Source organism: Oncorhynchus kisutch, linkage group LG21 (genome assembly GCF_002021735.2).
Source record: "Oncorhynchus kisutch isolate 150728-3 linkage group LG21, Okis_V2, whole genome shotgun sequence".
NCBI lineage: Eukaryota > Metazoa > Chordata > Actinopteri > Salmoniformes > Salmonidae > Oncorhynchus > Oncorhynchus kisutch.
Genome location: NC_034194.2, coordinates 45,216,327 through 45,239,937, shown reverse-complemented (window position 1 = coordinate 45,239,937; position 23,611 = coordinate 45,216,327). Strand labels below are relative to the sequence as shown.

Sequence of the window (23,611 nt, the reverse complement as noted above, 5' to 3'; positions counted from 1 at the left end):
TCTTCTCTCTCTCTCTCTCTCTCTCTCTCTCTCTCTCTCTCTCTCTCTTGCTTTCTTGGCTGTATCTCTTTCTCTTTAGGAGGTGAAAAAAGAGAAACAAAGGAAACACTCTGTTTTTTACATCACTACTCTTTCATAACGATATACAGGTTATCTGAAGAAGAGTGACGATCAAACAAGTATTACCTTTCTTTCAACGCTATGAAATGAAAAGAGACAGCGAGAGAGGATTAAAAAGAGAGTGGTGGGGAGACAGAGAGAGAGAGAGGTGGTCCTGTCCTACCAGCGTGGCTCTGGGCCTCTGGGAACATGTGATGACCTCACCGTGGTAACATCATATCTCGAGCCATGACAGACAGTTAGGCATGCTGATACACACACACGCACACACACACACACACACACACACACACACCACACCACACACACACACACACAACACACCACACACACACACACACACACACAACACACACACACGCACGCACGCACGCACGCACACACACACACAGGGAAGTTGTTTACCTGGTGTCTGAGTGGTCTGGAACATGGGAGTCGTTGTGTGATGTCTTCACCTGCAGAGAGAAGAGACGACCATGTAAGTATTTCATCTCCTCTGACCAGAATATCGTCCTATCTCCTCTGACCAGAATGTCGTCCTATCTCCTCTGACCAGAACGTCGTCCTATCTCCTCTGACCAGAATGTCGTCCTATCTCCTCTGACCAGAACGTCGTCCTATCTCCTCTGACCAGAATGTCGTCCTATCTCCTCTGACCAGAATGTCGTCCTATCTCCTCTGACCAGAACGTCGTCCTATCTCCTCTGACCAGAACGTCGTCCTATCTCCTCTGACCAGAACGTCGTCCTATCTCCTCTGACCACAACGTCGTCCTATCTCCTCTGACCAGAACGTCGTCCTATCTCCTCTGACCAGAACGACGTCCTATCTCCTCTGACCAGAATATCGTCCTATCTCCTCTGACCAGAATGTCGGCCGCCATTTTCTCTTCATGTCCTGGCATTTCTACATGTTGAAAAGCCGCCATTTATCGACCCCCAGCAGAGTGATCACTAACACGCCTTGACCAACCGCTTGCCTTGAGCCAATCATCTTTGTGGTGTCTGAGATATAACTGACCGAATGTTGGTCTATTGGTAACACTGTAGAGCATCTACTAACCCTACCTACAGATGGACTACCTACAGATGGACATCTACAGATGGACTACCTACAGATGGACGATCTACAGATGGACTACGTACAGATGGACTACCTACAGATGTACTATCTACTACCTACGATGGACTACCTATAGATGGACTACCTACTACCTACAGATGGACTATCTAGAGATGGACTACCTACAGATGGACTACCTACAGATGGACTACCTGCAGATGGACTACCTACAGATGACTACCTACTACCTACAGATGGACTACCTACTACCTACAGATGGACTACCTACTATCTACAGATGGACTACCTACAGATGGACTACCTACTATCTACAGATGGACTACTACTACCTACAGATGGACTACCTACTATCTACAGATGGACTACCTACAGATGGACTACCTACTACCTACAGATGGACTACCTACTATCTACAGATGGACTACCTACAGATGGACTACCTACTACCTACAGATGGACTATCTACTATCTACAGATGGACTACCTACAGATGGACTACCCTACTACCTACAGATGGACTATCTAGAGATGGACTACCTACAGATGGACTACCTACAGATGGACTACCTACTACCTACAGATGGACTACCTACTACCTACAGATGGACTACCTACTATCTACAGATGGACTAGCTACAGATGGACTAGCTACAGATGACTACCTACAGATGGGAGTACCTACTATCTACAGATGGACTACCTACAGTGTATATTTGGCCATTTGGCCTTGTGTTTTAGGTTATTATCCTACTGTAAGGTGAATGTATCTGTGTCTGGTGGAAAGCAAACTGAACCAGGTTTTCCTCTAGGATTTTGACTGTGCTTAGCTCCATTCTGGTTATTTTTGACCTCAAAAACTCTCCAGTCCTTAACGATTACAAGCATACCCATAACATGATGTAGCCACAACTATGCTTGAAAACATAGAGAGTGGTACTCAGTAATGTATTGGATTGGATTTGCCCCCAAAATAACACTTTGTATTCAGGACAAAAAGTGAATTGCTTGGCAACATTTTTTGCAGTAGTACTTTAGTGCCTTGTTGCAAACAGGATGCGTGTTTTGGAATAAAGTGGGAGGCTCCGGTGCACAACTGAGCAAGAGGACAAGTACATTAGAGTGTCTAGTTTGAGAAACAGACGCCTCACAAGTCCTCAACTGGCAGCTTCATTAAATAGTACACGCAAAACACCAGTCTCAACGTCAACAGTGAAGAGGCGACTCTGGGATGCTGGCCTTCTAGGCAGAGTTCCTCTGTCCAGTCTCAACGTCAACAGTGAAGAGGCGACTCCGGGATGCTGAACTTCTAGGCAGAGTTCCTCTGTCCAGTCTCAACGTCAACAGTGAAGAGGCGACTCTGGGATGCTGGCCTTCTAGGCAGAGTTCCTCTGTCCAGTGTCTGTGTTCTTTTGCCCATCTTAATCTTATCTATTTATTAGCCAGTCTGAGATGTGGCCAGCGTCGCGGAGTAACTGTTGACTTTGAGACGGGTGTTATGCATGGTGGTGGCATCATGCTGTGGGGATGTTTTTCAGCGGCAGAGAATGGGAGACTAGTCAGGATCGAGGGAAAGATGAACAGATTAAAGTACAGAGATCCTTGGTGAAAACCTGCTCCAGAGCGATCAGGACCTCTGACTGGGAGCAAAGGTTCACCTTCCAGCAGGACAACGACACTAAGCACACAGCCAAGACAAGGCAGGAGTGGCTTCGGGACAAGTCTCTGAATATCCTTGAGTGGCCCAGCCAGAGCCCGGACTTGAACCCGATCTAACATCTCTAGAGAGACCTGAAAATAGCTGTGCAGCGACGCTCCCCATCTAACCTGACAGAGCTTGAGAGGATCTGCAGAGAAGAATGGGAGAAACTCCCCAAATACAGGTGCGCCAAGCTTGTAGTGTCATACCAAAGAAGACTTGAGGCTGTAATCGCTGCCAAAGATGCTTCAACGATTCATTTGTTATCGCAGCCGCAGAGTTTGATTGATTGATCGATTACTGTGACTTTGAGTAACAGGTAGCGATGTCTCCATTTAGGGTCAAAGGTCTATATTTGACTCTGTTTAGGATGGATAGAGTGTGGCACACTGACTGACCCCCACCACGACCTTCCACCTCCCAGGGGTTAGGTGTTAATTGGGATCAGGGGGTGAACCCAAGACTTGTTACTGTCACTTAGCTACTTAGCTGTCCTTCCCGTCTGTATTAGGGACATGTACTCAACCGTTCAAAAGTTTGGGGTCAGCCGACTAGACTAAATGTTTTTATGAGGCCTAATAAATCAGCCAACTAGACTAAATGTTCTGATAAATCAGCCACCTAGACTAAATGTTCTGATGAATCAGCCAACTAGACTAAATGTTCTGATAAATCACCCAACTAGACTAAATGTTCTGATAAATCACCCAACTAGACTAAATGTTCTGATAAATCAGCCAATTGGGGACTAAATGTTCTAATAAATCAGCCCACTAGACTAAATGTTCTGATAAATCAGCCAACTAGACTAAATGATCATGAGCATCACTCACCTCAACTCAGCTAACATTTCCCAGCCTAACCAATATCCAAACAGAGATTCGGTGAAAAGAGAAGTCTGACATTGATTTATCAAGACGAGTCCCAAACGCTTGTCTCAGAGCAGCACGAAACGTTGACCACACTACGAAACGTTGACCACACTACGAAACGTTGACCACACTACGAAACATTGACCACACTATGAAACGTTGACCACACTACGAAACATTGATCAGACTATGAAACGCTGACCACACTATGAAACGTTGACCACACTACGAAACATTGACCACACTATTGGCTATACGAAACGTTGACCACACTATTGGCTATACGAAACATGGACCACACTACGAAACGTTGACCACACTACGAAACATTGATCAGACTATGAAACGTTGATCACACTATTGGCTATACGAAACGTTGACCACACTACGAAACGTTGACCACACTATTGGCTATACGAAACGTTGACCACACTACGAAACATTGATCAGACTATGAAACGTTGATCACACTATTGGCTATACGAAACGTTGACCACACTACGAAACGTTGACCACACTATTGGCTATACGAAACGTTGACCACACTACGAAACATTGATCAGACTATGAAACGTTGATCACACTATTGGCTATACGAAACATTGAACACACTACGAAACGTTGACCACACTACGAACATTGACCACACTACGAAACATTGACCACACTACGAAACATTGACCACACTACGAAACATTGACCACACTACGAAACATTGACCACACTACGAAACGTTGACCACACTACGAAACGTTGACCACACTACGAAACGTTGACCACACTACGAAACGTTGACCACACTACGAAACGTTGACCACACTATGAACATTGACCACACTATGAAACGTTGACCACACTACGAAACGTTGACCACACTATGAAACGTTGACCACACTATGAAACGTTGACCACACTATGAAACGTTGACCACACTATTGGCTATTGCTTTAAATGTATTATAAGGATTGGATAACTTTGGGGAGATTTTAATAAGCAACAATTTGATACACACCTTGCTATTGTTTTAGCCTACTTTATTCCATTATTGTGGTCATTCAGTGAGATTTATCCCCACAGTAATTATTTATGAATCCATCCAGTAGTGGGTAAGAAAACAGTGGTTGCTTAGTGGTGGGCTATGAGAAGAGATGGGTGAAGTGACATGAGGATGGTTAACGGGCACTGCCTGGCAAAGTGGCCATCGAAGTCAGATACGACGCCAAGGTTTAAGACCCTGGTGAGGAAGACGAGCACGCAAGATGAGCTTCCTTCAGACGGTTTCTGACAATTTGTGCAGGCATTTTTTGGTTGCGCAAACCCACAGATTCATCAACTGTCTGGTCTGAGACAATCCCGCAGGTGAAGAAGCCTGAGGTGGTACTACCAAATTCTCTAAAACAATATTGGAGGCGGCTTATGGTAGAGAAATTAACATTAAATTATCTGGCAACAACCCTGGTGGACATTCCTGAAGTCAGCATGCCAATTGCATGCTCCCTCAAAACTTCTGTGGCATTGTGTTGTGTGACAAAACTGCACATTTTACAGTGTCCTTTTATTGTCCCCAGCACAAGGTGCACCTGTGTAATGATCATGTTGTTTAATCAGTTTATTGATATGCCACACCTGTCAGGTGGATGGATTATCTTGGCAAAATGAGAAATGCTCACTAACAGGGATGTAAACAAATGTGAGCTAAGAATTTGAGAGAAAAACACTTTTTTGTGAGTATGACACATTTTTGATGTCTTTTTATTTCAGCTCATCAAACATGAGAACAACACTTTATATGTTACGTTTATGTTTCTGTTCATTATAAATGTAACAGTTAAATCATTACACCCCCCCCCCCCCCCTCCACCACCACCACCACCACTAAGGAGCAGGTTAACACTCCTCAGTCTGTCTCCACCACCCCTGTGTCAGTCAGTTAACAACCAGACTGCGGGTCATCCTCTTAGGTTGCAGAGCTGCCTTAAGGACCCGGCTGTCATCTGAGATGTCTAAATAGCTGACCTGTGACCCGGTTGGCCAGGCGACGGCGGCAGCTCCGAGTCGAGGAGAGAGAGAGATAGAGAGAGAGAGTGAGAGAAAGAGACAGAGAGAGAGAGAGAAAGAGAGAGACAGAGACAGAGAGACCGAGAGAGAGAGAGAGAGACAGAGAGAGAGAGAGCGAGGAGAGAGAGAGAGAGAGAGACAGGGAGAGAGACAGCGAGAGAGAGAGAGAGACAGCGAGAGAGAGAGAGACAGAGAGAGAGACAGAGAGAGAGACAGAGATAGAGAGAGAGAGACTCGCCTCGTCTCCTGAGAACTCCAGGGGTGCATGCAGGTGCTGTTTTGTGATTAATTATAATTATGTATTTATGTAAAGTAGCAGCTCCTATTCCTTTAATTGTGAGCTCCTTTTGACAATTTACATTTTAGTCACTTAGCAGGAATCAAACCCACAACCCTAGTGTTGTAACGGTCTCGCATGGGAATCAAACTCACACCCCAGTGTTTGTACCGGTCCAGCATGGGAATCAAACCCACAACCCTAGTGTTGTAACGGTCTCGCATGGGAATCAAACCCACAACCCTAGTGTTGTACCGGTCCAGCATGGGAATCAAACCCACAACCCTAGTGTTGTAACGGTCTCGCATGGGAATCAAACCCACAACCCCAGTGTTGTACCGGTCCAGCATGGGAATCAAACCCACAACCCTAGTGTTGTAACGGTCTCGCATGGGAATCAAACCCACAACCCTAGTGTTGTAACGGTCCCCACATGGGAATCAAACCCACAACCCTAGTGTTGTAACGGTCCCACATGGGAATCAAACCCACAACCCTTGTGTTGTAATGGTCCGCATGGGAATCAAACCCACAACCCTAGTGTTGTACCGGTCCAGCATGGGAATCAAACCCACAACCCTAGTGTTGTAACGGTCCAGCATGGGAATCAAACCCACAACCCTAGTGTTGTAACGGTCTCGCATGGGAATCAAACCCACAACCCCAGTGTTGTACCGGTCCAGCATGGGAATCAAACCCACAACCCTAGTGTTGTAACGGTCTCGCATGGGAATCAAACCCACAACCCTAGTGTTGTACCGGTCCAGCATGGGAATCAAACCCACAACCCTAGTGTTGTAACGGTCTCGCATGGGAATCAAACCCACAACCCCAGTGTTGTACCGGTCCAGCATGGGAATCAAACCCACAACCCTAGTGTTGTAACGGTCTCGCATGGGAATCAAACCCACAACCCTAGTGTTGTAACGGTCCCACATGGGAATCAAACCCACAACCCTAGTGTTGTAACGGTCCCCACATGGGAATCAAACCCACAACCCTTGTGTTGTAATGGTCCGCATGGGAATCAAACCCACAACCCTAGTGTTGTACCGGTCCAGCATGGGAATCAAACCCACAACCCTAGTGTTTGTAACGGTCCAGCATGGGAATCAAACCCACAACCCTAGTGTTGTAACGGTCTCGCATGGGAATCAAACCCACAACCCCAGTGTTGTACCGGTCCAGCATGGGAATCAAACCCACAACCCTAGTGTTGTAACGGTCTCGCATGGGAATCAAACCCACAACCCTAGTGTTGTACCGGTCCAGCATGGGAATCAAACCCACAACCCTAGTGTTGTAACGGTCTCGCATGGGAATCAAACCCACAACCCCAGTGTTGTACCGGTCCAGCATGGGAATCAAACCCACAACCCTAGTGTTGTAACGGTCTCGCATGGGAATCAAACCCACAACCCTAGTGTTGTAACGGTCCCACATGGGAATCAAACCCACAACCCTAGTGTTGTAACGGTCCCACATGGGAATCAAACCCACAACCCTAGTGTTGTAACGGTCTCCAGCATGGGAATCAAACCCACAACCCTAGTGTTGTATCGGTACCGCATGGGAATCAAACCCACAACCCTAGTGTTGTACCGGTCCAGCATGGGAATCAAACCCACAACCCTAGTGTTTGTACCGGTCCATTATGGGAATCAAACCCACAACCCTAGTGTTTGTACCGGTCCCACATGGGAATCAAACCCACAACCCTAGTGTTGTCTCGGTCCCTCATGGGAATCAAACCCACAACCCTAGTGTTGTCTCGGTCCCTCATGGGAATCAAACCCACAACCCTAGTGTTGTACCGGTCCAGCATGGGAATCAAACCCACAACCCTAGTGTTTGTACCGGTCCAGCATGGGAATCAAACCCACAACCCTAGTGTTGTACCGGTCCCACATGGGAATCAAACCCACAACCCTAGGGTTGTACCGGTCCCGCATGGGAATCAAACCCACAACCCTAGGGTTGTATCGGTCCCACATGGGAATCAAACCCACAACTCTAGTGTTGTATCAGTCCCGCATGGGAATCAAACCCACAGCCCTAGTGTTGTACCGGTCCAGCATGGGAATCAAACCCACAACCCTAGGGTTGTATCGGTCCCACATGGGAATCAAACCCACAACCCTAGTGTTGTATCAGTCCCGCATGGGAATCAAACCCACAGCCCTAGTGTTGTACCGGTCCAGCATGGGAATCAAACCCACAGCCCTAGTGTTGTACCGGTCCAGCATGGGAATCAAACCCACAACCCTAGTGTTGTACCGGTCCAGCATGGGAATCAAACCCACAACCCTAGTGTTGTACCGGTCCAGCATGGGAATCAAACCCACAACCCTAGTGTTGTACCGGTCCAGCATGGGAATCAAACCCACAACCCTAGTGTTGTACCGGTCCAGCTTGGGAATCAAACCCACAACCCTAGTATTGTACCGGTCCCACATGGGAATCAAACCCACAACCCTAGTGTTGTACCGGTCCCACATGGGAATCAAACCCACAACCCTAGTGTTGTACCGGTCCCGCATGGGAATCAAACCCACAACCCTAGGGTTGTATCGGTCCCACATGGGAATCAAACCCACAACTCTAGTGTTGTACCGGTCCGCATGGGAATCAAACCCACAACCCTAGTGTTGTACCGGTCCCACATGGGAATCAAACCCACAACCCTAGGGTTGTATCGGTCCCACATGGGAATCAAACCCACAACTCTAGTGTTGTAACGGTCCGCATGGGAATCAAACCCACAACCCTAGTGTTGTACCGGTCCAGCATGGGAATCAAACCCACAACCCTAGTGTTGTATCGGTCCCGCATGGGAATCAAACCCACAACCCTTGTGTTGTATCGGTCCAGCATGGGAATCAAACCCACAACCCTAGTGTTGTACCAGTCCCACATGGGAATCAAACCCACAACCCTAGTGTTGTACCGGTCCAGCATGGGAATCAAACCCAAAACCCTAGTGTTGTACCAGTCCCACATGGGAATCAAACCCACAACCCTAGTGTTGTAACGGTCCACATGGGAATCAAACCCACAACCCTAGTGTTGTACCGGTCCCGCATGGGAATCAAACCCACAACCCTAGTGTTGTACCGGTCCCGCATGGGAATCAAACCCACAACCCTAGTGTTGTATCGGTCCAACATGGGAATCAAACCCACAACCCTAGTGTTGTAACGGTCCCGCATGGGAATCAAACCCACAACCCTAGTGTTGTAACGGTCCCGCATGGTGTTGCAAATGCCATTCTCTACTAACCCTTTAGATGTAAACGTGTTAATCGTGGTTAAAGAGGTTTAGATGTAAACGTGTTAATCGTGGTTAAAGAGGTTTAGATGTAAACGTGTTAATCGTGGAGGTTTAGATGTAAACGTGTTAATCGTGGAGGTTTAGATGTAGACGTGTTAATCGTGGTTAAGAGGTTTAGATGTCAACGTGTTAATCGTGGTTAAAGAGGTTTAGATGTAAACGTGTTAATCGTGGTTAAAGAGGTTTAGATGTAAACGTGTTAATCGTGGTTAAAGAGGTTTAGATGTAAACGTGTTAATCGTGGTTTAAAGAGGTTTAGATGTAAACGTGTTAATCGAGGTTAAAGAGGTTTAGATGTAAACGTGTTAATCGAGGTTAAAGAGGTTTAGATGTAAACGTGTTAATCGAGGTTAAAGAGGTTTAGATGTAAACGTGTTAATCGAGGTTAAAGAGGTTTAGATGTAAACGTGTTAATCGTGGTTAAAGAGGTTTAGATGTAAACGTGTTAATTGTGGTTAAAGAGGTTCAGATGTAAACGTGTTAATCGTGGTTAAAGAGGTTTAGATGTAAACGTGTTAATCGTGGAGGTTTAGATGTAAACGTGTTAATCGAGGTTAAAGAGGTTTAGATGTAAACGTGTTAATCGAGGTTAAAGAGGTTTAGATGTAAACGTGTTAATCGTGGTTAAAGAGGTTTAGATGTAAACGTGTTAATCGAGGTTAAAGAGGTTTAGATGTAAACGTGTTAATCGAGGTTAAAGAGGTTAGATGTAAGTGTTAATCGAGGTTAAAGAGGTTTAGATGTAAACGTGTTAATCGAGGTTAAAGAGGTTTAGATGTAAACGTGTTAATCGAGGTTAAAGAGGTTTAGATGTAAACGTGTTAATCGTGGTTAAAGAGGTTTAGATGTAAACGTGTTAATCGTGGTTAAAGAGGTTTAGATGTAAACGTGTTAATCGTGGAGGTTTAGATGTAAACGTGTTAATCGAGGTTAAAGAGTTTAGATGTAAACGTGTTAATCGAGGTTAAAGAGGTTTAGATGTAAACGTGTTAATCGAGGTTAAAGAGGTTTAGATGTAAACGTGTTAATCGTGGTTAAAGAGGTTTAGATGTAAACGTGTTAATCGTGGTTAAAGAGGTTTAGATGTAAACGTGTTAATCGTGGAGGTTTAGATGTAAACGTGTTAATCGAGGTTAAAGAGGTTTAGATGTAAACGTGTTAATCGAGGTTAAAGAGGTTTAGATGTAAACGTGTTAATCGTGGTTAAAGAGGTTTAGATGTAAACGTGTTAATCGTGGAGGTTTAGATGTAAACGTGTTAATCGAGGTTAAAGAGGTTTAGATGTAAACGTGTTAATCGTGGTTAAAGAGGTTTAGATGTAAACATGTTAATCGTGGAGGTTTAGATGTAAACGTGTTAAACGTGGTTAAAGAGGTTTAGATGTAACGTGTTAATCGAGGTTAAAGAGGTTTAGATGTAAACGTGTTAATCGAGGTTAAAGAGGTTTAGATGTAAACGTGTTAATCCAGGTTAAAGAGGTTTTGATGTAAACGTGTTAATCCAGGTTAAAGAGGTTTAGATGTAAACGTGTTAATCCAGGTTAAAGAGGTTTAGATGTAAACGTGTTAATCCAGGTTAAAGAGGTTTAGATGTAAACGTGTTAATCCAGGTTAAAGAGGTTTAGATGTAAACGTGTTAATCCAGGTTAAAGAGGTTTAGATGTAAACGTGTTAATCCAGGTTAAAGAGGTTTAGATGTAAACGTGTTAATCGTGGTTAAAGAGGTTTAGATGTAAACATGTTAATCGTGGAGGTTTAGATGTAAACGTGTTAAACGTGGTTAAAGAGGTTTAGATGTAAACGTGTTAATCGAGGTTAAAGAGGTTTAGATGTAAACGTGTTAATCGAGGTTAAAGAGGTTTAGATGTAAACGTGTTAATCCAGGTTAAAGAGGTTTAGATGTAAACGTGTTAATCCAGGTTAAAGAGGTTAGATGTAAACGTGTTAATCGAGGTTAAAGAGGTTTAGATGTAAACGTGTTAATCGAGGTTAAAGAGGTTTAGATGTAAACGTGTTAATCCAGGTTAAAGAGGTTTAGATGTAAACGTGTTAATCCAGGTTAAAGAGGTTTAGATGTAAACGTGTTAATCCAGGTTAAAGAGGTTTAGATGTAAACGTGTTAATCCAGGTTAAAGAGGTTTAGATGTAAACGTGTTAATCGAGGTTAAAGAGGTTTAGATGTAAACGTGTTAATCCAGGTTAAAGAGGTTTAGATGTAAACGTGTTAATCCAGGTTAAAGAGGTTTAGATGTAAACGTGTTAATCGAGGTTAAAGAGGTTTAGATGTAAACGTGTTAATCCAGGTTAAAGAGGTTTAGATGTAAACGTGTTAATCCAGGTTAAAGAGGTTTAGATGTAAACGTGTTAATCCAGGTTAAAGAGGTTTAGATGTAAACGTCTGTTTGTAATAATTGTGTATTTCCTTTTTTTATTTTCACACAAAAAAAATGTGAAAAAAGAAAGATTTGTATTTGTTCCTTACATTGAAGTAGGCTGTATGTGGGCTAATACAACTCATAGAATAAAGTCTGAGGGGTGTTTTCACCTTCCTGAGTCTGAGGGTGGTTTTAACCTTCCTGAGTCTGAGGGTGGTTTTAACCTTCCTGAGTCTGAGGGTGGTTTTTACCTTCCTGAGTCTGAGGGTGGTTTTAACCTTCCTGAGTCTGAGGGTGGTTTTAACCTTCCTGAGTCTGAGGGTGGTTTTAACCTTCCTGAGTCTGAGGGTGGTTTTAACCTTCCTGAGTCTGAGGGTGGTTTTAACCTTCCTGAGTCTGAGGGTGGTTTTTACCTTCCTGAGTCTGAGGGTGGTTTTAACCTTCCTGAGTCTGAGGGTGGTTTTTACCTTCCTGAGTCTGAGGGTGGTTTTAACCTTCCTGAGTCTGAGGGTGGTTTTCACCTTCCTGAGTCTGAGGGTGGTTTTCACCTTCCTGAGTCTGAGGGTGATTTTTACCTTCCTGAGTCTGAGGGTGGTTTTAATCTTCCTGAGACTGAGGGTGGTTTTAACCTTCCTGAGTTAGAAATGTATCAACACATAAGGACTTTTACTTGCGACATGTTGTTAAATACACTGAAGAGGAACAATGGATCCATTTTGAACATACGCTCACCCACAGAATCTTTCCACGTGTCTATTTCCAAAGGATAAAGCTACTTACATTAGCAACTTCATAGTTAAAGAACTCTATAACAATATGGACGGAAATGAAACAGGACCAAGAGCACTCCCTAGAAACACAACCTTGTGGAACAATCCCTGGATTGGACAGACCCCTAGTTACTCCACCCCAGGACAGACCTCTAGTTACTCCACCCCAGGACAGACCCCTAGCTCCTCCACCCTAGTTACTCCACCCCAGGACAGACCCCTAGTTACTCCACACCAGGACAGACCTCTAGTTACTCCACCCCAGGACAGACCCCTAGTTACTCCACCCCAGGACAGAACCCTAGCTCCTCCACCCTAGTTACTCCACCCCAGGACAGACCCCTAGTTACTCCACCCCAGGACAGACCTCTAGTTACTCCACCCCAGGACAGACCCCTAGCTCCTCCACCCTAGTTACTCCACCCCAGGACAGACCCCTAGTTACTCCACCCCAGGACAGACCTCTAGTTACTCCACCCCAGGACAGACCTCTAGTTACTCCACCCCAGGACAGACCCCTAGCTCCTCCACCCTAGTTACTCCACCCCAGGACAGACCCCTAGTTACTCCACCCCAGGACAGACCTCTAGTTACTCCACCCCAGGACAGACCTCTAGTTACTCCACCCCAGGACAGACCCCTAGTTACTCCACCCCAGGACAGACCTCTAGTTACTCCACCCCAGGACAGACCTCTAGTTACTCCACCCCAGGACAGACCTCTAGTTACTCCACCCCAGGACAGACCCCTAGTTACTCCACCCCAGGACAGACTTCTAGTTACTCCACCCCAGGACAGACCCCTAGTTACTCCACCCCAGGACAGACCTCTAGTTACTCCACCCCAGGACAGACCCCTAGTTACTCCACCCCAGGACAGACCCCTAGCTCCTCCACCCTAGTTACTCCACCCCAGGACAGACCCCTAGTTACTCCACACCAGGACAGACCTCTAGTTACTCCACCCCAGGACAGACCCCTAGTTACTCCACCCCAGGACAGAACCCTAGCTCCTCCACCCTAGTTACTCCACCCCAGGACAGACCCCTAGTTACTCCACCCCAGGACAGACCTCTAGTTACTCCACCCCAGGACAGACCCCTAGTTACTCCACCCCAGGACAGACCTCTAGTTACTCCACCTCAGGACAGACCTCTAGTTACTCCACTCCAGGACAGACCCCTAGTTACTCCACCCCAGGACAGACCTCTAGTTACTCCACCCCAGGACAGACCCCTAGTTACTCCACCCCAGGACAGACCTCTAGTTACTCCACCCCAGGACAGACCTCTAGTTACTCCACCCCAGGACAGACCTCTAGTTACTCCACCCCAGGACAGACCTCTAGTTACTCAACCCCAGGACAGACCTCTAGTTACTCCACCCCAGGACAGACCCCTAGCTCCTCCACCCTAGTTACTCCACCCCAGGACAGACCCCTAGTTACTCCACCCCAGGACAGACCTCTAGTTACTCCACCCCAGGACAGACCCCTAGCTCCTCCACCCTAGTTACTCCACCCCAGGAAAGACCCCTAGTTACTCCACCCCAGGACAGACCTCTAGTTACTCCACCACAGGACAGACCCCTAGTTAATCCCACCCCAGGACAGACCTCTAGTTACTCCACTCCAGGACAGACCTCTAGTTACTCCACCCCAGGAAAGACCTCTAGTTACTCCACCCCAGGACAGACCCCTAGTTACTCCACCCCAGGACAGACCCCTAGTTACTCCACCCCAGGACAGACCTCTAGTAACTCCACCCCAGGACAGACCTCTAGTTACTCCACCCCAGGACAGACCTCTAGTTACTCCACCCCAGGACAGACCTCTAGTTACTCCACCCCAGGACAGACCCCTAGTTACTCCACCCCAGGACAGACCTCTAGCTCCTCCACCCTAGTTACTCCAACCCCAGGACAGACCCCTAGCTCCTCCACCCTAGTTACTCCACCCCAGGACAGAACCCTAGCTCCTCCACCCTAGTTTACTCCACCCCAGGACAGACCTCTAGCTCCTCCACCCTAGTTACTCCACCCCAGGACAGAACCCTAGCTCCTCCACCCTAGTTACTCCACCCCAGGACAGACCTCTAGCTCCTCCACCCTAGTTACTCCACCCCAGGACAGAACCCTAGCTCCTCCACCCTAGTTACTCCACCCCAGGACAGAACCCTAGCTCCTCCACCCTAGTTACTCCACCCCAGGACAGACCTCTAGCTCCTCCACCCTAGTTACTCCACCCCAGGACAGACCTCTAGCTCCTCCACCCTAGTTACTCCACCCCAGGACAGAACCCTAGCTCCTCCACCCTAGTTACTCCACCCCAGGACAGACCACTAGCTCCTCCACCTTAGTTACTCCACCCCAGGACAGAACCCTAGCTCCTCCACCCTAGTTACTCCACCCCAGGACAGACCCCTAGCTCCTCCACCTTAGTTACTCCACCCCAGGACAGAACCCTAGCTCCTCCACCCTAGTTACTCCACCCCAGGACAGACCTCTAGTTACTCCACCCCAGGACAGACCTCTAGCTCCTCCACCCTAGTTACTCCACCCCAGGACAGAACCCTAGCTCCTCCACCCTAGTTACTCCACCCCAGGACAGACCTCTAGTTACTCCACCCCAGGACAGACCTCTAGCTCCTCCACCCTAGTTACTCCACCCCAGGACAGAACTCTAGCTCCTCCACCCTAGTTACTCCACCCCAGGACAGAACCCTAGCTCCTCCACCCTAGTTACTCCACCCCAGGACAGACCTCTAGCTCCTCCACCCTAGTTACTCCACCCCAGGACAGACCCCTAGCTCCTCCACCTTAGTTACTCCACCCCAAGACAGAACCCTAGCTCCTCCACCCTAGTTACTCCACCCCAGGACAGAACCCTAGCTCCTCCACCCTAGTTACTCCACCCCAGGACAGAACCCTAGCTCCTCCACCCTATTTACTCCATCCCAGGACAGAACCCTAGCTCCTCCACCCTAGTTACTCCACCCCAGGACAGACCTCTAGCTCCTCCACCCTAGTTACTCCACCCCAGGACAGACCTCTAGCTCCTCCACCCTAGTTACTCCACCCCAGGACAGAACCCTAGCTCCTCCACCCTAGTTACTCCACCCCAGGACAGACCTCTAGCTCCTCCACCCTAGTTACTCCACCCCAGGACAGACCTCTAGCTCCTCCACCCTAGTTACTCCACCCCAGGACAGAACCCTAGCTCCTCCACCCTAGTTACTCCACCCCAGGACAGACCACTAGCTCCTCCACCTTAGTTACTCCACCCCAGGACAGAACCCTAGCTCCTCCACCCTAGTTACTCCACCCCAGGACAGACCCCTAGCTCCTCCACCTTAGTTACTCCACCCCAGGACAGAACCCTAGCTCCTCCACCCTAGTTTACTCCACCCCAGGACAGACCTCTAGTTACTCCACCCCAGGACAGACCTCTAGCTCCTCCACCCTAGTTACTCCACCCCAGGACAGAACCCTAGCTCCTCCACCCTAGTTACTCCACCCCAGGACAGACCTCTAGTTACTCCACCCCAGGACAGACCTCAAGCTCCTCCACCCTAGTTACTCCACCCCAGGACAGAACCCTAGCTCCTCCACCCTAGTTACTCCACCCCAGGACAGAACCCTAGCTCCTCCACCCTAGTTACTCCACCCCAGGACAGACCCCTAGCTCCTCCACCTTAGTTACTCCACCCCAGGACAGAACCCTAGCTCCTTCACCCTAGTTACTCCACCCCAGGCCAGACCTCTAGCTCCTCCACCCTAGTTAATCCACCCCAGGACAGAACCCTAGCTCCTCCACCCTAGTTACTCCACCCCAGGACAGAACCCTAGCTCCTCCACCCTAGTTACTCCACCCCAGGACAGAACCCTAGCTCCTCCACCCTAGGTACTCCACCCCAGGACAGAACCCTAGCTCCTCCACCTTAGTTACTCCACCCCAGGACAGACCCCTAGCTCCTCCACCTTAGTTACTCCACCCCAGGACAGAACCCTAGCTCCTCCACCCTAGTTACTCCACTCCAGGACAGACCTCTAGCTCCTCCACCCTAGTTACTCCACCCCAGGACAGAACCCTAGCTTCTCCACCCTAGTTACTCCACCCCAGGACAGACCTCTAGCTCCTCCACCCTAGTTACTCCACCCCAGGACAGAACCCTAGCTCCTCCACCCTATTTACTCCACCCCAGGACAGAACCCTAGCTCCTCCACCCTAGTTACTCCACCCCAGGACAGACCTCTAGCTCCTCCACCCTAGTTACTCCACCCCAGGACAGAACCCTAGCTCCTCCACCCTAGTTACTCCACCCCAGGACAGACCTCTAGCTCCTCCACCCTAGTTACTCCACCCCAGGACAGACCTCTAGCTCCTCCACCCTAGTTACTCCACCCCAGGACAGAACCCTAGCTCCTCCACCCTAGTTACTCCACCCCAGGACAGACCACTAGCTCCTCCACCTTAGTTACTCCACCCCAGGACAGAACCCTAGCTCCTCCACCCTAGTTACTCCACCCCAGGACAGACCCCTAGCTCCTCCACCTTAGTTACTCCACCCCAGGACAGAACCCTAGCTCCTCCACCCTAGTTACTCCACCCCAGGACAGACCTCTAGTTACTCCACCCCAGGACAGACCTCTAGCTCCTCCACCCTAGTTACTCCACCCCAGGACAGAACCCTAGCTCCTCCACCCTAGTTACTCCACCCCAGGACAGACCTCTAGTTACTCCACCCCAGGACAGACCTCTAGCTCCTCCACCCTAGTTACTCCACCCCAGGACAGAACCCTAGCTCCTCCACCCTAGTTACTCCACCCCAGGACAGAACCCTAGCTCCTCCACCCTAGTTACTCCACCCCAGGACAGAACCCTAGCTCCTCCACCCTAGTTACTCCACCCCAGGACAGAACCCTAGCTCCTCCACCCTAGTTACTCCACCCCAGGACAGACCCCTAGTTACTCCACCCCAGGACAGACCTCTAGTTACTCCACCCCAGGACAGACCCCTAGCTCCTCCACCCTAGTTACTCCACCCCAGGACAGACCCCTAGTTACTCCACCCCAGGACAGAACCCTAGCTCCTCCACCCTAGTTACTCCACCCCAGGACAGACCCCTAGTTACTCCACCCCAGGACAGACCTCTAGTTACTCCACCCCAGGACAGACCCCTAGCTCCTCCACCCTAGTTACTCCACCCCAGGACAGACCCCTAGTTACTCCACCCCAGGACAGACCTCTAGTTACTCCACCCCAGGACAGACCTCTAGTTACTCCACCCCAGGACAGACCCCTAGCTCCTCCACCCTAGTTACTCCACCCCAGGACAGACCCCTAGTTACTCCACCCCAGGACAGACCTCTAGTTACTCCACCCCAGGACAGACCTCTAGTTACTCCACCCCAGGACAGACCCCTAGTTACTCCACCCCAGGACAGACCTCTAGTTACTCCACCCCAGGACAGACCTCTAGTTACTCCACCCCAGGACAGACCTCTAGTTACTCCACCCCAGGACAGACCCCTAGTTACTCCACCCCAGGACAGACTTCTAGTTACTCCACCCCAGGACAGACCCCTAGTTACTCCACCCCAGGACAGACCTCTAGTTACTCCACCCCAGGACAGACCCCTAGTTACTCCACCCCAGGACAGACCCCTAGCTCCTCCACCCTAGTTACTCCACCCCAGGACAGACCCCTAGTTACTCCACACCAGGACAGACCTCTAGTTACTCCACCCCAGGACAGACCCCTAGTTACTCCACCCCAGGACAGAACCCTAGCTCCTCCACCCTAGTTACTCCACCCCAGGACAGACCCCTAGTTACTCCACCCCAGGACAGACCTCTAGTTACTCCACCCCAGGACAGACCCCTAGTTACTCCACCCCAGGACAGACCTCTAGTTACTCCACCCCAGGACAGACCTCTAGTTACTCCACTCCAGGACAGACCCCTAGTTACTCCACCCCAGGACAGACCTCTAGTTACTCCACCCCAGGACAGACCCCTAGTTACTCCACCCCAGGACAGACCTCTAGTTACTCCACCCCAGGACAGACCTCTAGTTACTCCACCCCAGGACAGACCTCTAGTTACTCCACCCCAGGACAGACCTCTAGTTACTCAACCCCAGGACAGACCTCTAGTTACTCCACCCCAGGACAGACCCCTAGCTCCTCCACCCTAGTTACTCCACCCCAGGACAGACCCCTAGTTACTCCACCCCAGGACAGACCTCTAGTTACTCCACCCCAGGACAGACCCCTAGCTCCTCCACCCTAGTTACTCCACCCCAGGAAAGACCCCTAGTTACTCCACCCCAGGACAGACCTCTAGTTACTCCACCACAGGACAGACCCCTAGTTAATCCCACCCCAGGACAGACCTCTAGTTACTCCACTCCAGGACAGACCTCTAGTTACTCCACCCCAGGACAGACCTCTAGTTACTCCACCCCAGGACAGACCCCTAGTTACTCCACCCCAGGACAGACCCCTAGTTACTCCACCCCAGGACAGACCTCTAGTAACTCCACCCCAGGACAGACCTCTAGTTACTCCACCCCAGGACAGACCTCTAGTTACTCCACCCCAGGACAGACCTCTAGTTACTCCACCCCAGGACAGACCCCTAGTTACTCCACCCCAGGACAGACCTCTAGCTCCTCCACCCTAGTTACTCCAACCCCAGGACAGACCCCTAGCTCCTCCACCCTAGTTACTCCACCCCAGGACAGAACCCTAGCTCCTCCACCCTAGTTACTCCACCCCAGGACAGACCTCTAGCTCCTCCACCCTAGTTACTCCACCCCAGGACAGAACCCTAGCTCCTCCACCCTAGTTACTCCACCCCAGGACAGACCTCTAGCTCCTCCACCCTAGTTACTCCACCCCAGGACAGAACCCTAGCTCCTCCACCCTAGTTACTCCACCCCAGGACAGAACCCTAGCTCCTCCACCCTAGTTACTCCACCCCAGGACAGACCTCTAGCTCCCTCCACCCTAGTTACTCCACCCCAGGACAGACCTCTAGCTCCTCCACCCTAGTTACTCCACCCCAGGACAGAACCCTAGCTCCTCCACCCTAGTTACTCCACCCCAGGACAGACCACTAGCTCCTCCACCTTAGTTACTCCACCCCAGGACAGAACCCTAGCTCCTCCACCCTAGTTACTCCACCCCAGGACAGACCCCTAGCTCCTCCACCTTAGTTACTCCACCCCAGGACAGAACCCTAGCTCCTCCACCCTAGTTACTCCACCCCAGGACAGACCTCTAGTTACTCCACCCCAGGACAGACCTCTAGCTCCTCCACCCTAGTTACTCCACCCCAGGACAGAACCCTAGCTCCTCCACCCTAGTTACTCCACCCCAGGACAGACCTCTAGTTACTCCACCCCAGGACAGACCTCTAGCTCCTCCACCCTAGTTACTCCACCCCAGGACAGAACCCTAGCTCCTCCACCCTAGTTACTCCACCCCAGGACAGAACCCTAGCTCCTCCACCCTAGTTACTCCACCCCAGGACAGACCCCTAGCTCCTCCACCTTAGTTACTCCACCCCAGGACAGAACCCTAGCTCCTCCACCCTAGTTACTCCACCCCAGGACAGACCTCTAGCTCCTCCACCCTAGTTACTCCACCCCAGGACAGAACTCTAGCTCCTCCACCCTAGTTACTCCACCCCAGGACAGAACCCTAGCTCCTCCACCCTAGTTACTCCACCCCAGGACAGACCTCTAGCTCCTCCACCCTAGTTACTCCACCCCAGGACAGACCCCTAGCTCCTCCACCTTAGTTACTCCACCCCAAGACAGAACCCTAGCTCCTCCACCCTAGTTACTCCACCCCAGGACAGAACCCTAGCTCCTCCACCCTAGTTACTCCACCCCAGGACAGAACCCTAGCTCCTCCACCCTATTTACTCCATCCCAGGACAGAACCCTAGCTCCTCCACCCTAGTTACTCCACCCCAGGACAGACCTCTAGCTCCTCCACCCTAGTTACTCCACCCCAGGACAGACCTCTAGCTCCTCCACCCTAGTTACTCCACCCCAGGACAGAACCCTAGCTCCTCCACCCTAGTTACTCCACCCCAGGACAGACCTCTAGCTCCTCCACCCTAGTTACTCCACCCCAGGACAGACCTCTAGCTCCTCCACCCTAGTTACTCCACCCCAGGACAGAACCCTAGCTCCTCCACCCTAGTTACTCCACCCCAGGACAGACCACTAGCTCCTCCACCTTAGTTACTCCACCCCAGGACAGAACCCTAGCTCCTCCACCCTAGTTACTCCACCCCAGGACAGACCCCTAGCTCCTCCACCTTAGTTACTCCACCCCAGGACAGAACCCTAGCTCCTCCACCCTAGTTACTCCACCCCAGGACAGACCTCTAGTTACTCCACCCCAGGACAGACCTCTAGCTCCTCCACCCTAGTTACTCCACCCCAGGACAGAACCCTAGCTCCTCCACCCTAGTTACTCCACCCCAGGACAGACCTCTAGTTACTCCACCCCAGGACAGACCTCAAGCTCCTCCACCCTAGTTACTCCACCCCAGGACAGAACCCTAGCTCCTCCACCCTAGTTACTCCACCCCAGGACAGAACCCTAGCTCCTCCACCCTAGTTACTCCACCCCAGGACAGACCCCTAGCTCCTCCACCTTAGTTACTCCACCCCAGGACAGAACCCTAGCTCCTTCACCCTAGTTACTCCACCCCAGGCCAGACCTCTAGCTCCTCCACCCTAGTTAATCCACCCCAGGACAGAACCCTAGCTCCTCCACCCTAGTTACTCCACCCCAGGACAGAACCCTAGCTCCTCCACCCTAGTTACTCCACCCCAGGACAGAACCCTAGCTCCTCCACCCTAGGTACTCCACCCCAGGACAGAACCCTAGCTCCTCCACCTTAGTTACTCCACCCCAGGACAGACCCCTAGCTCCTCCACCTTAGTTACTCCACCCCAGGACAGAACCCTAGCTCCTCCACCCTAGTTACTCCACTCCAGGACAGACCTCTAGCTCCTCCACCCTAGTTACTCCACCCCAGGACAGAACCCTAGCTTCTCCACCCTAGTTACTCCACCCCAGGACAGACCTCTAGCTCCTCCACCCTAGTTACTCCACCCCAGGACAGAACCCTAGCTCCTCCACCCTATTTACTCCACCCCAGGACAGAACCCTAGCTCCTCCACCCTAGTTACTCCACCCCAGGACAGACCTCTAGCTCCTCCACCCTAGTTACTCCACCCCAGGACAGAACCCTAGCTCCTCCACCCTAGTTACTCCACCCCAGGACAGACCTCTAGCTCCTCCACCCTAGTTACTCCACCCCAGGACAGACCTCTAGCTCCTCCACCCTAGTTACTCCACCCCAGGACAGAACCCTAGCTCCTCCACCCTAGTTACTCCACCCCAGGACAGACCACTAGCTCCTCCACCTTAGTTACTCCACCCCAGGACAGAACCCTAGCTCCTCCACCCTAGTTACTCCACCCCAGGACAGACCCCTAGCTCCTCCACCTTAGTTACTCCACCCCAGGACAGAACCCTAGCTCCTCCACCCTAGTTACTCCACCCCAGGACAGACCTCTAGTTACTCCACCCCAGGACAGACCTCTAGCTCCTCCACCCTAGTTACTCCACCCCAGGACAGAACCCTAGCTCCTCCACCCTAGTTACTCCACCCCAGGACAGACCTCTAGTTACTCCACCCCAGGACAGACCTCTAGCTCCTCCACCCTAGTTACTACTCCACCCCAGGACAGAACCCTAGCTCCTCCACCCTAGTTACTCCACCCCAGGACAGAACCCTAGCTCCTCCACCCTAGTTACTCCACCCCAGGACAGAACCCTAGCTCCTCCACCCTAGTTACTCCACCCCAGGACAGAACCCTAGCTCCTCCACCCTAGTTACTCCACCCCAGGACAGAACCCTAGCTCCTCCACCCTAGGTACTCCACCCCAGGACAGAACCCTAGCTCCTCCACCTTAGTTACTCCACCCCAGGACAGACCCCTAGCTCCTCCACCTTAGTTACTCCACCCCAGGACAGACCTCTAGTTACTCCACCCCAGGACAGACCTCTAGCTCCTCCACCCTAGTTACTCCACCCCAGGACAGAACCCTAGCTCCTCCACCCTAGTTACTCCACCCCAGGACAGACCTCTAGTTACTCCACCCCAGGACAGACCTCTAGCTCCTCCACCCTAGTTACTCCACCCCAGGACAGAACCCTAGCTCCTCCACCCTAGTTACTCCACCCCAGGACAGAACCCTAGCTCCTCCACCCTAGTTACTACCCACCCCAGGACAGAACCCTAGCTCCTCCACCCTAGTTACTCCACCCCAGGACAGAACCCTAGCTCCTCCACCCTAGTTACTCCACCCCAGGACAGAACCCTAGCTCCTCCACCCTAGGTACTCCACCCCAGGACAGAACCCTAGCTCCTCCACCTTAGTTACTCCACCCCAGGACAGACCCCTAGCTCCTCCACCTTAGTTACTCCACCCCAGGACAGAACCCTAGCTCCTCCACCCTAGTTACTCCACCCCAGGACCGACCCCTAGCTCCTCCACCCCAAAAACAACTTCAGAGTAATATCAAAAGAGTTAATTTGATCAATGGATAAAAGCAGTTCCATTCAAACCACTGTCGCACTGCGAACCTAATAATAGTAATACTACATATGATATATAGACCACACAATAAGTACAGGATGAAAAAATTATATTAAAATGAGCAGCAAATATTCACATAATTTGTAGTTATTAACACTATTACTAAAAAAAATATTATGAAATTATTTAAAAATTATATTTACATTTTGTTTTATTGAAAATTATTATTATGATTGAATTACATGATACTATTACCATCTATAAAATACTAAATGTATTTAAACATCTCTAAATGTGTTGACCACTAAGGTATGACTCTATTAAACTTCACTAGAGGTATTAAACAGTCCAGCTACTGACACACTGTTCCTTTGCACCACTGATACCTCCTTACTC

At 50.1% G+C, this 23,611-nt stretch overlaps 1 protein-coding gene across 1 annotated transcript in view; it reads right to left on the bottom strand.

Moving 5' to 3' along the window:
• Positions 1–23,611, bottom strand: part of LOC116356214 (eyes absent homolog 4) — a gene marked incomplete in the record, with an annotated part of 107,025 nt that overhangs the window by 17,855 nt on the left and 65,559 nt on the right. The window contains 1 exon segment of the mRNA XM_031800731.1: positions 526–575. Within this exon segment, the coding sequence (XP_031656591.1) occupies positions 526–575 (50 nt within the window).